At 30.9% G+C, this 13,028-nt stretch overlaps 2 protein-coding genes across 8 annotated transcripts in view; one reads left to right on the forward strand and one right to left on the reverse strand.

The window, feature by feature from the left end:
- Positions 1–135: 135 nt before the first annotated feature.
- Positions 136–6,354, reverse strand: LOC126837889 (RAB11-binding protein RELCH homolog). 2 transcript variants are annotated; one of them, XM_050571854.1, is made up of 20 exons: positions 5,965–6,354; positions 5,712–5,876; positions 4,916–5,076; positions 4,699–4,845; positions 4,550–4,632; positions 4,175–4,481; positions 3,971–4,100; positions 3,767–3,912; positions 3,561–3,698; positions 3,073–3,237; positions 2,823–2,988; positions 2,594–2,750; positions 2,358–2,481; positions 2,174–2,296; positions 1,962–2,115; positions 1,754–1,889; positions 1,362–1,564; positions 1,080–1,245; positions 914–1,015; positions 136–425 (listed from the first exon to the last, which is right to left on the reverse strand). In XM_050571854.1, the coding sequence occupies exons 1-20, from the start codon at positions 6,191–6,193 to the stop codon at positions 311–313; spliced, it is 3,117 nt and encodes a 1,038-aa protein (XP_050427811.1). In that variant the 5' UTR covers positions 6,194–6,354; the 3' UTR covers positions 136–310. The 2 variants fall into 2 exon arrangements, with proteins under 2 accessions (XP_050427811.1, XP_050427813.1); XM_050571856.1 differs by lacking the exon at positions 5,965–6,354 and having other exon boundaries at positions 5,716–5,837.
- Positions 6,355–6,548: 194 nt separating this feature from the next.
- LOC126839296 (protein scribble homolog) overlaps positions 6,549–13,028 on the forward strand; it is a 29,878-nt gene continuing 23,398 nt past the window's right edge. For 2 of the 6 annotated variants that reach the window (XM_050574525.1, XM_050574527.1), the window contains exons 1-2: positions 6,550–7,227; positions 10,843–10,960. In XM_050574525.1, coding sequence (XP_050430482.1) covers positions 7,066–7,227; positions 10,843–10,960 — 280 coding nt within the window. In that variant the 5' untranslated portion in view covers positions 6,550–7,065. Of the gene's footprint in view, positions 7,228–10,842; positions 10,961–13,028 lie in introns of all 6 variants that reach the window. The other 4 variants (XM_050574528.1, XM_050574531.1, XM_050574526.1 and 1 more) reach the window with 3 other exon arrangements.

Consider the following 13,028-nt stretch of genomic DNA (forward strand, 5'->3'; position numbering starts at 1 on the left):
AAAAAATTGTCTAAAAAACTATTTACATAGATACATATTTATAAATTTAAGTATTACATCATATAATACAATAAATTTATATTAGTAAAATTATAAATTACATTTAATAACTATCACAAGTGTTGTATTCGATAGTATCGAAAAAAAATATATCATTTAAATTTATTTTCTAAATGTATAATGTAACAAATATATCTTGCAGATCATTGTGTTACTAAAATCACAAATTAATAAACATAATTAAAATATCAAATTTTAAATCTTTAAGTTTGTCACCGCGTTTTCTGGTTGCTGCGAATTTTACGCTGATTCACTGAGATTGGTTATTCTTTTTCCAGAACATGGTTTGTTTAGCGATATTAGATGATTGAAACATTTTCACCATTTTGGGTTTTAAATCGTGTGTTAAACTGCTACTGTTCCCACTGGAAAAAAAAATGATTTAATCAATACTCGCTACTTTTAAACTCATTTTAAAGTATTCTTATTTGTTCAATAAACACACAAATAAGCAGTACTTTTTTAGAAACCGCAACCGATTTTATGTGGGTTTCCATTCGCAAAATGACGTACCCCTACGATGAGGAGACTGGCTCACGACTGTGGAAAACAGCATAAAATCGGCTGAGCATTGTACAATGTACACAGTTCTATTTATTACACTGTATACAGAGTGATATGTAGTCATGAGAGTATACACTTCATCTGTCTTTCACTTTTCTATGTATACATGTACTCTGAGAAGTAGGTGGGTATATGCAGGTACTCGTATTGCTGATAATCTATCAATGGCTAAGACCATTCTATTATATAGATAAGTATCAGGTAACTACGTTTGTGAGATACACTATGACTACATTGCTTAGCTGTATATGGTACAACAAATGGTATTAGTGTAAACAGCTATAGCTACCTTTCTGCTTGTGGCAGTAGTTTGGATTCGGCTTCTTTTATCAGCATGACAGATAACTCTTTTTGGGGTAAACTTATTTTGTTACAAAGGTCTTCTAAACATCTAATAAAATAAATGTGTTTGATTACATATTGTTTGAGTACTACACAATATTAGCTGAACACACCTTAAACTAGGTAACAGCGATAACGTAATTGCACTTTGTGATAATGTACATTCATATAGGACAGTGCTAAAAGCGTCTAACAATACTCGAGTCAGTTCGATTTTTCTGGACATATCTGTAGTACGCACAGCTACACCGGAATACATGTTGAGTTGTACCATTATTACTGCAAAAACATAATATTACTATTTACAACTATTATTATTGTTATAATATATTATGGACAGCCTAGTGCTAGAGAGTGCATTTTTTTAATTAAAAAAGCGACAATTATTATCTAACCATCTTCCCTGTACGTTTGTTCTAATCTTGGAGCCATTTTGCCAAACGCGTTTATAAGTTCAGTTGCAAATACAGGGTTATCTGTCAAAGAACGATCTTCCATGAGACTCTTCATTTGTAAACGACATTTTTCTATTGTATCTTTATTATTTGTCGACGTCATTAATTCACCAATAACTGGAACCAATGCTATTTTTACATCACTATAATAAAAAAATTATTAAAATTAAATTCAGATAGATACTCTGTAGTGTTGTAATTATTGTACATAACATAGTAATTATAGAAGGTACATCTCAAAAATGTCTCCTCTGAAATATTAAGTTACCTTTAAATTCTTTTTAGTTTATCAATATTTCAAAATTTTATAATACTATTATGATTTTTCTCACCTATTTGCATCGTTTGATAGCGTTATTAAGGCTGGCACAATTCGATTAATTATATTCACATCGGACAAGTGAAACATTACAGATAAAAAAAGTTTGGTAACAGTCAGACGAACAGTTTCTTTTTGGCTAATAACGCCTGTTGAAAATTATAGTACCAAAAATAATAAAATACCTAGCAATAAAATAGGTGGTTTTAGTTATGATTTACCTTCCCAAAGCGATGCCAATATTATGTTGTGTAAACGGGTATGATTGAGTGCTAGTTGATTAATAGTAAATTGCAAAACATCGATAGGTACGCCACACAAAGGTAATGTACAAATATATTTTTTAAGAGCTGCTTCTAATTCGTTTTCTTCAGTCTGTAATTACTTATTGTTATTATATTTTACATTAGCCAAGAATGGAAAATATATTTACCTCTATTGGAGCTAATACCGTACACAAGTATATACAAATAATTGATAGTGATGGCAGTGCATTGCTAACATTAGCAAATGATTTTTCTACTTCTTGTATTTTCTTTAAGAACAGTGGCTTTACCTATTCAAGTACTAATATAAATGTAACAGCAGTATAATAAAATATGTCATATTAATATTACTCTGCTGAGTGTAAATTTCGATCCAAATCCACTACAAAACGATTGAAACAAATTTACAAGCGATTGCAGAAGTTTTTTATTCCCGACTGACACTAGAGTAGTTGAATTTATCAAATTCGGTAAACTATAAAAATAAATATTAAAATCCATATATTATGTCCTTGCATTTATGTATTTATAATATGTATGAACTATGAAATGTATTTATTAATTTGTTCTATGACCACATAACATACAAATTATCAAGAAGCCAATCAAGTCTTGTACATGATATTTCTGCCCTTTCCATTGCCAAGTCAAAAGTACACATCACAACACCGATTTTATAATTTGCATTGCTGTAAAATATTGTCGGATTACATAATCCAGTGCATATATCAGCAAACCCAGTTCCTGTAACAATGTGTGTTAGCTTAAAGTTGGAGAAAATAGATAAAATTTTTACTTTTTAATTAAATAGCTTACGTAATTCTCCTCTTGGCATATTATCGTTTCTCAACGCAAGACACTCGGGAGCAGACGCTACGTACAATACTAGGTATGGAAGAATAGACCGTACAGCACTTACCATGGCACAACAGTTGTTTTCCAATTGTTCAACTTTTTGGCTTTTCCTTTGAGAATCAAGAGCCTTAAATACAATTTATAACTCTTCTTAATTACAAAACAATAATATTAACATTTTCAATACCAAAGTTACATTAACATTTATTACCTCTATTTGAGTGTTCAGAGAATTAATTAAACGAGTAAAACAATGAGACTGTAATCGTTCAGATTCAAATGCCCACTTAGCTAAAACGGGCAACAAAATTCCAACAGTGACTTCAAAAACATGTTTACACGCATCTTTCAAGCCAACAAATAAAAGTTCTTCGACCTGAAAAATAATTTTTAGGCCCGTATCTTAAGTGTATGAAAATATATAATTCAAATAGTTATATTTCACATAAAGACGTATGATAAGCACGCTATTTTGAAATAGACATTCGGCTCGTTGGTCTAAATTCATACATAGGGCAATGAAAAAACATATAAACTATATGTGTTCAGTGTGAAACAGGCCTTAAAATAGTATTCTAAATTTATGTTTTATTAATTAATTATATATTAGATAATAAATCATAATATCTTTAATAACATTTTTTTTAACATTTATGCTCATTATCTTTAGGAAAAATAAATGTAAAAATAAGTCTGTACCTGAGTATATTTATCAGTATCAAAAATGTTAACTGCATTGACTGCTATACTTTTAATAGTAGCGGCACGAACCGAATCATCAGCATCTTCGATTAAAATTTGTTGCAAAACAGACAATAAAGATTGCCTTGCCTCGCACTAAAAATATCCGTATTATTAAAACAAGCAATACAAATATATTAATGATTTTCATATTTTTAACTCACATTTATAAGAGTGGTAAAACACGAACAACCTTCTGCAACTAATAATCTTTTTTCAACATATTTATCATTGAGCAAAACCCATAGCTGTGGTAGTAATAGTTTTTCAAAAAATCGTTTATTTGAATATTTTAAAAACCACGATAAACCTATATAACAACAATATATTAACTCATTTATTTTAAAATGAAAATGAAATTAGTGTACCTCCAATAATTAAAGATCTTTCTTTTTTACTAGGTTTTTTTTTCATATTAAGTAATGAGCACAATAGTTTTTCTACCTCATCTTCATCCGGATGTATATGCATCAACAATACACTTAAAATAACGAAATCCTGCAAATAACGATCTTTTTTTAATTAAAGAAAAAGATTTGGACCTAACCATTTTTCTTGAAACGGTTGTATACTTCTTGTTTATCAGTTTCAGAGGAATTATCTATATTTTGGTTACGAATTCTTTGATTTTCAAGTACTCGGAGCAATGGATATAAATTTAATTCTACATGATCATGTAAATTAACATTTATCTCAACATCCAAATTTAATAATGTTAGCTGTTGATCCGGCCAACATTTCTCCATCAACATATCATTAAATACAGGTGGTAAGTTAATGGTAACGTAATCATGTGTAACATTCATCTGGCACGGCCTTAACCATTTTTCTTTTGGCGTATCATTGATAATATTAGTTTTCTGTGAAGTATTTTTGAGCCTATTTATTAAAAATAAGTCATTCACAAAGTCAAAAATATATTTTAGCGATAGAGTTAAAACACTAACATTTGTAGTTGAGAAATTAGGTTTTCATTAGTCTCTTCTAGCTCCAAGATTTTTTTTACTAGGTCACTGCAATTATCTTCAGTCTAAAATAAAGTTATATGTATAAAAATTAAACTTGTATTCTTGTTATTAAAACTATTAGTTGTTACTTGAGTCGAAACGTCCGCACATTCAATTTTGTCACACTGGCAGGATTCGTCTGTTTTTAGGTAACTCTTAGCTCGATCTCTATACAAAGATAACAAGTGAGGCGGCCTTGAAATATTCAGACCGACATCATCCCAGATTTCAAAATCCTTCAGCCAAATTTATTTTATTAATACAAAAAAAATTCATAAATATAAATAATTGTTTTTAGCCATTTACTTGGTTTTCATTTTCATCTGCAAATGTAATTGAAGTTAATTTATAATTATGTTGCATCAGGTATTCATTAACTAAAAAATTAAGTACTCTCTGTTCGTGTGGTTTGATTCGATCATCATACCGTTTACTCTGAACATTGTCCCTATTAAATTCATCTGATTCTACAACACATCAAGTGAAGTCAGTATTAATTTTATTTATAAATGTAAAAAAATAAATAACAATAACAATTTAGAATGGCTCAGTATACGAGTACTGTCTTAAACCAGGCTGCACTAATTTTTTTACTTGCCATTAGGTAAAACTAACTTTATGAGAAATGCACCCCTGACCAGAATGATGCGTAATTGCAATAATTACCCGAGTACTTAGACCATATGTGTTGATTATATTTTTGTTAGATTAAAAACTTACCCATGTATTTAATTATTACGTTCAATTTGTTCAATAATATGTATAAAAGCCGTTTGGCGTTAATTATGTAAAATAAAATAACAATACCTTTACAATAATTAAATACAGGAGTATAGTATGTCTACTGTAAGCCCACCCCACAATATTTTGTAAGAATAAGTTCAACATTATTTGTTTAAAACTGTTATTTAAAATGGTTTAAGTAAAGTGATAATAGCAATTGTAAGTAAGTTATTTACAAGAATAAAACGAGATTTAGGTTAAAAAAAAAAAGTGTCCCTTTTAAATACAATTGTATACAATTTGTGAACCCACTAAAATGACTAGGTAATCTGTTGATAGTCAAAGTATTATAATTAACTTTGAGGTTATAATTATTTACCCACAGCCGCAACGGTCAAGTTAGTTCTGAGCGCATTAATAGTGTCCTTGGCTTTTCGCAGTTCAAACTCAAGAACAGCAACTCTTTCATTGATCATTTTGTCGCCATCCTCTGAATATCGCGTCATCTCTAACGAGTCTAATGTGGCCTGACTTGAAGACCGAGCTACGTGAGATTACAGTTATGGTTATAAATATTATAGTAAAATACTGACATACTGCATAATATAGCAGACATACTGGTCAAAACGTACCCATACTCAATGTAATACTGATGTTGTCGTTTTGAGTTATGGTGTGCTCAAAATTTGAAGGGTTTGAGAAGAACTCTCGGAGGCCGGGCAACTCTTTGCCAGCCTCTACTAACTCACAATGGAGTTCCAGGGCAGTCAACAGCAGGCGATCGTTGAGTAGCTTCCTGGCTATGTCGCTGTAGCTTAAGTTAGGCGGTTGTGGGGCCGCAACGTCTTCGACGGCCGCCATTTAGGCTTGGGAGAGGCGATCGGGACAAAAGCACCGCCTAGCAACGCTCAAATTACAAACGCAACAGAGCACCACATAAAAGTAATATCAGTACTTTTAAAATCTAAAACTAGTAAACACTATTCAATATTTTGTTTTGAAATGATTTTATCATATTATTTGCTTATCTACGTGGTCGTGAAAATGATAAGGCGGATCGATGGTCCACAGGTGTCAATGGCGACAAAGGGTTGGCCGACCTGTACTGGCTGGTAATTTCACTCCGGCCACCGCGGCCGCACTGTGGTCTCGTAAAATTCTCTCGGTGCGCCGTGCGCTTCGGAATGTGGAATGCGGCGGCGTCGGCGGCGGAGGATCAAGATTACGTTACGTCGACTCTCGCCACTGTCAGCAAGCAGAGGGTAATCACTAATCACGTAGCGTAGTACGCTGTACAGCACTACTCGCTGTACACTCCCAACGGGCTAAGGATGCCAATAGTTAGTTGCGCCGCACATCACGACTGTTGCTCCGCGTTCTCTTGATTATTATGGCACCGTGATTATATAGGCATCGCCGCCCACGCAAACGGTTTGTTGTGTACACCGTTAAACGTCATCGTACGTGCGACCGCCGAATCCGATAATTACTCGTTTTTGTTTTAATTATAATTTTAATACACCAAAGCAGATCCTGTCGAGTCGACCTTAACTGTAGTTTTTGGTTTAGTTTTAATAAAATTTTCAATTTCGTTTTTATTGTGTTCACTGCGACATGGTCAATCCTTGATCGTGAAAGAAAAAATACATTTCTTTAAAATTATTTCACTCTTTTGGATAGTACCAGCAGACCACTTTATGTCATCGACAAACTGATCGACGTAGTCGTTGACCATGTTTCGTTGCATACCAATATTCAAAGGCTGCAACAGGCAGGTCGAGTGTGTGGACAAGAGGCACAGCTCGTTGAGTTCAGTACCCGAAGAAATCCTCAGATATGCCAGAAGTCTCGAGGAATTGCTGCTCGATGCCAATCATCTACGTGAACTGCCAAAGGTACTGTTACCACCAAATAGTTTAATCCTATACTTATTTTAGTACATAGATTTTGTCGTATTAAAAAATGTGAGATTTGTCTTACAGAGAACTTGTTTTATAATTATTACCTCTGGTTATCAGTAGTTATGCTTAAATTTTTTAATTTGCCATTAGTATTTAATGAGATTTCAGCGATATTTTATGCATATCGGTAGGAAGATGTTATTTGGTTTTTCTTTGATATAAAGCAAATTTTAAAAAATTCACTCTAAAACAATTTTTCCCTTTATTTACATAATTTAAGTACATACTTCTATGTTGCCCACCTTAAAACTATCAGTTATAATAAGGACTGACATCTACATAAATATCCCTTCGGTTATCATTAATTAATTTTATGAGTTTAAAGATGAATGTTATTGTTTTTGATAATGTTTTTACTCCTTTAACAAAGTATAGAAAACAAATTACCATGTATACTTTTTATGAATGTTCTTGTCAGATTGGCTTGACATTTAAGTAAATCTGTTTACTATTCATAATTTTTAAGCTAAATTGTTGAGAATAGAAACTAGTTGTAGGTGACCAGTTTATTTGTTTACCTATTATTTAGCTTGCAAATCAATACTCATAATATTTTAATAGAAAAAATAGTTTTTGTTCAATTCATAGACCTACTTATATTTCAAAAATGTTACTAATTAATATATTTATTTAGTACAAGAATTTTTTCTAACTATTCTTTCACTTAGTTTATTTTATTTCCGGAAAATTTATGTTTTAAATATTTTAATAAAAGTCAAATTTTGTTGTACATAGTTTGTGCTGATTTAGCTATTTGAAACAATTAAATCATTTTAAAAAAACTACTTACAATCAAAATACCTATCCGTTTAAAAAATAGTGAGTAAGTTTGCATTTGTAATTTGAAGCGTGTTTTGATTTTTTTATCAATAGTGTTTGCTACATATGTCATATGTTACCAATATTATGTTGTTTGTTATGGTATTAACTTAATATCATACCACTGCCTATCAAAATAAACAAGATTGAACTCCATGTTGACATTAAAGTGTATTAACTTATTAGGGTATTGCGATTGAAAAGTATTTGGTTAATGTGAATTGTTTTTTATGTTATATGTAATCATATGCCATTGAAAATTAATCAGTTAACTGTTGACATAATATAAAAGTTATTGAATTAATATAACTATAATTAGATAAATACTTTTATGACATTTGATTACCAAATTAAATAACTAATTTTTGAAAGACATTATAATAGGTAAATAATACATTTTAAATTAAATTATCCAGTGTTAACATTTTAAATAAAAAGTTAAGTATTTTTATTAAGTATACTATTTTATATGACGGATTTATAATGATTCTTGTGGATCTGTGACTCCCCCGCTCCAATATGCTTCGTCTCCACTGTAATGGCTTTTATATAATTATATTTTATTATGAACAAATTTTTTATTTCTAAGTTGGGTATGGTTTTTGTGAACTATATTGCATTGTACTTTTTATCATTTTAATACTAAAATTTGTTTGTGAGGGTTATTTTTCTTAATTTGTCTGTTCCTATTAAGTATCATTTAAAATTAACATAATACCTATACCTACCACTTATGTCGCTCATAAATGTGGGTTTGTTTATGCATGTATGTGGTGTGTTACCAACAGCAACAGTTAGTAACCACACCCTACTTTATTGGTAACTAGGCATTGTCCAGTTTTATACCAAGGTCTTAAATATGGTTACATTAGTCAACCTACCATAATACGTGTGTCATTTAATGACCTTACCTTGTGAACAAATTAATTTCTTTTCATTATTATTTTTTCTTATAAATTATAATTTAATATTAAAAAATTAGTTTTATGTATATTTAGAATATATTTTGATAATAATAATGTAAATCGCATTTGTACTAATTTTTAACGGGGTCTTTTATGTATACTTTTTAATTACTATTAAAAATAGTTCAAATGTATTTAAGAAGTATTTATTTGTATTAATTGTGTGCCTTAAATTTTATCACGTTGAACGTACTGACCAAAAAGAAACGCTGTACTTTTTATAAAGAATTATTTGTTATTAACAAGTTTATTATCATTTGTCTTTATTTAGCATTTACAATTATTGTACTCCTATCCATTGTATGTGACGTGATAAAACGTTAGGTAATGGCGCTGGGTGCATTGATGTGACGTGTATATTCGTCATATGTTATATTACCTGTATACTAAGATCTTATCTATTTACGACGTTGCATTTAATTTGCAACTTATATTTTCGATTATAATATTAATTTGATTATGCTTTATTCACGTTCATGACGTATAACAATATATTATCAAAGATAATTTTTAACGTTTTTTCATTCTCCTTATTCAGGAAAGGAAATATCTTAAATATTCATTCAGCTCCCTGCGTATGCGTTATTCATCCTGTTGCCGACCTCGTCATGTTTAGGTGTTTTATTTGTATCGCCTTTGGCCTTGGCCAATGATAGAGTTCACGACTAGCTTTTATCTTCAATAATAATATAATATTTAATATATGTATCTTTAACGCTCGCTACAAAGATGACGTATCGATGATCAAAATCGACTTGTCTGCATACAATTCAGCTAATAGATATCACAATTTCTTTGTTTTCATTTTAGTTGTTAATTATTATTAGTAATAAAAACATAAAATATGCAATCGGTATTGCTTTAGTTGACTAAAAATAGCAGCATTCAATTTGCCTATCTTATAATAGACGACGCCAGAAAAAGGCAACGAATTGTAATTATTATTTATTATCATTTTGTAAAGGAGTGACGACGACATTGTACGTGACGTCGGTAAACTGGTTTTTAAACGATGCTAATTTCTTACTGTTTGTTGACTAGGAAGTCAAGTATAATTATAGAAACTACTCATAATGCATCTAGTATCTACAATGTCATCATGAAAATCAAAATAACTATTTAACGTACTTTCTCGTCTATCAAATTACTGATCTACCTTACCTAACCTCTATTGATTTTGGCACCATTGTTAAAAATATATTTTTTAACGTTTGTGTGCTGGTAGGTATCGTAAGTTTTTCTAAAAGCTTAGAAATCGGGGAAAGTTTTTCTATTGGTCTATAATTACATATTATAGATTTATATTAGCATCCCGAATATACAGTAAAAATACGACCGGACCTTATTAACAAGAGCATTAATGATTTAAAATTGAAATAATATTAATCGGTGTTTACCTGAAGGGCTCCCTTAAAAAATGGTACGGAATCTAATATAGTTGAAAAATTAACATAGTTTGCGCTGACCCGATGGGCGATTTGAGTTGCGAGAATGTTTCTGTACTGGGAATCCGTATAATTTTATTATTTTATATTCTGTTATTGTAAAATTTTAAAAAGAGTACTTTAGAGGAAAACCATTAAAACGTTTATTTAATCCTGTTCGAATGACTCATGTACACAATGGTCTATTATCTCGTATGGATATTTCATATTATACATGAATTAATTTTATACAATTAACCTCAATTTCGCGTATGTCAATCTTTATTTAATATCGCCGTATATATTTTTATCGTAATATTTTAATGTTGTTTTTTTTTCAGAACTTTTTTCGTCTTCAACGACTACGCAAGCTCGGCTTGAGCGACAACGAGATACATCGTCTGCCGCCCGAAATTCAGTTCTTTGAAAACTTGGTCGAGTTAGACGTCTCCCGAAACGGTGAGTGCGTCATGATAATTGTTGTAAATAGTAATCGCCGTAGTGTAATAATAGACGGCCATACCTATATGTGAGAATGTAAGTGCATGTGTATTGTATATATAGATATAGATGTCTGTCGTTACACGGTCTTCGCGGGAGCAAAAACGCGATTTTACGCGTGATTTGGCTCGTATGCCGTTTGAGCGTTTTATCATATTGTCACGTAAAGGCACGTCCTTCTTCAGTATACTGTATAACAACGGTAAAACAAGTATACCGTACATAATAACTAAACAATAATAATATTATTCAACCGCGGTGTCCAAATATTTACTATAAAAAAAAAAATCAAGGAGAACACGTTACCTTATTCTCTGTGTCCGTTGAACAGCAAACAAATTTATTAATAGTGATAAATAATACGTATACACGTTTAAGCTCGCCAGTGACGTTCGGTCGCTGTTTGCATAAACGGGTTAGGACGTAGTAAGATAAAATATTGTTTTGTTTGTTGGACCCGTTAAAACGTTAAATAAATAATGATAATAATGCAGTTCGACGAAATCCAAAAACACATAAAACGCGCTGTAACGGTTGTAATAACAACATTACGCATAAAATGGGTCATTGGATAAACGCACCAATTTATCTATGATAATAGAAATATTAATACAATACACCGTTTTTGACTAAGGAATATTGTAGTGGGTTAACTCAGAAAGAAGAGTAATTTCTTGATCATTGACGAAAACTTAAAAGAATTATACCAAGTTGTTGCAAATAGCTCGATTTGTTTTAAACACATAAATAATAATAATTTAGTAATTACTTCTACAATTTTCATAATTATTCATTACAAATACAAAAGTACATAGGTACTATGTACTAAATATTTACACCCTAATTACGTCCCTCAATATGCTAGAAGCCATGAAGTATACTTTTAGTAGCATTGGATAGGTTTTTGCCGGCTTCCGACGCACAGTAAAAAATAATGTATGCGTCTTGTCCGTTAAACGCTTAAGACGCGCTTTGTATAATATTCTACTATTAAAATCATGATTATTCGGTAATTATATTTTTGGCCACGGTCCTACTCATGTGGTGTATTTTTTAAGCAATTGATGTGTATTATCGTGTAAATATGTGTAGTGCGTTTTTCCATAATTTTAACGCCTGAAAATTGTTCACCGAACAGCAACAATATTGTATGATAATTATCGCCTATTAAGATAACGACTAAAAACAAAACGCCTGTTTTCCATCAATACTCTATTTAACACATGTTTCCCCCCGTTGAGGTTTTCCTATTCCTAAAGGAAATCGTCCTTGTAACAATTTATTATTATTTGTTGTTTGTCACCATTTCGTTCACTTTTTATAAATATTTTAGCTTCGATGTTTTTGTTAGATCATATTATGTTAGTTGTTACACGTTCAGCGTTTCTGCGATTTACCAACATATTATAATTATTATTACACTATCATCATCACATTTTTACATTAGAAACTGCATAGCTGTATGCATTCGAAATATCTAATCATTAAAGAATGACGTCTGGAAATATTTCCCAAATGGAATCGTTTTGAACTCTACTAGTCGAGACCAGTTCCACAGCCATTTAAATATTGGATATACTGCTCGATAATAATAATAACTAATGAGAAACAACTTATAACACATAATTGAGCGTTTCAAAGGCTAATCCAATCCTTTTATTTAACCTTTGCCTGTTTTTAATGATTAAAGTATAACTATTGGTAATGATTCACAATAACCGTAAACGTAATTATATATTTTAAGTCCGTCTAGATAATGCCCCCTACTACAGTATATTTAGAGAACATACTTTACGTTATTATTATCTTAAGCTACACTCCTTAATTCTTATAAATACTCGTGACGCGGTATGGTGCATGATTTTATAGATTTTCACTGGTGATAGAAACACATTTTTTTATAGTGACACGAACGCTGTCCTGATAATAGCATTGTTCTCGCATAAACTAATAACAATTCTAATTGCTGTTATTAAAACGACTAATTATTGTAATAATATGTATAAACACTGTAGTGGCGTTATTG

Source organism: Adelges cooleyi, unplaced genomic scaffold (assembly GCF_023614345.1).
Source record: "Adelges cooleyi isolate 19-005CV unplaced genomic scaffold, UGA_ACOO_1.1 ACOO_flye_CR_arks_rails_tigmint_CR_PRNA_30, whole genome shotgun sequence".
In the NCBI taxonomy this organism is placed as follows: domain Eukaryota; kingdom Metazoa; phylum Arthropoda; class Insecta; order Hemiptera; family Adelgidae; genus Adelges; species Adelges cooleyi.

Excerpts from the sequence above, each read along its gene's own strand:
- LOC126837889 (XM_050571854.1), bottom strand. The coding sequence starts at position 6,193 with ATGGCGGCCGTCGAAGACGTTGCGGCCCCACAACCGCCTAACTTAAGC. Across the intron at positions 5,077-5,711 it reads CTTGACCGTTGCGGCTGTGG|AATCAGATGAATTTAATAGG; the intron begins GTAAATAATTAT and ends GATGTGTTGTAG. Across the intron at positions 1,016-1,079 it reads TCGCTGTTACCTAGTTTAAG|ATGTTTAGAAGACCTTTGTA; the intron begins GTGTGTTCAGCT and ends TTATTTTATTAG.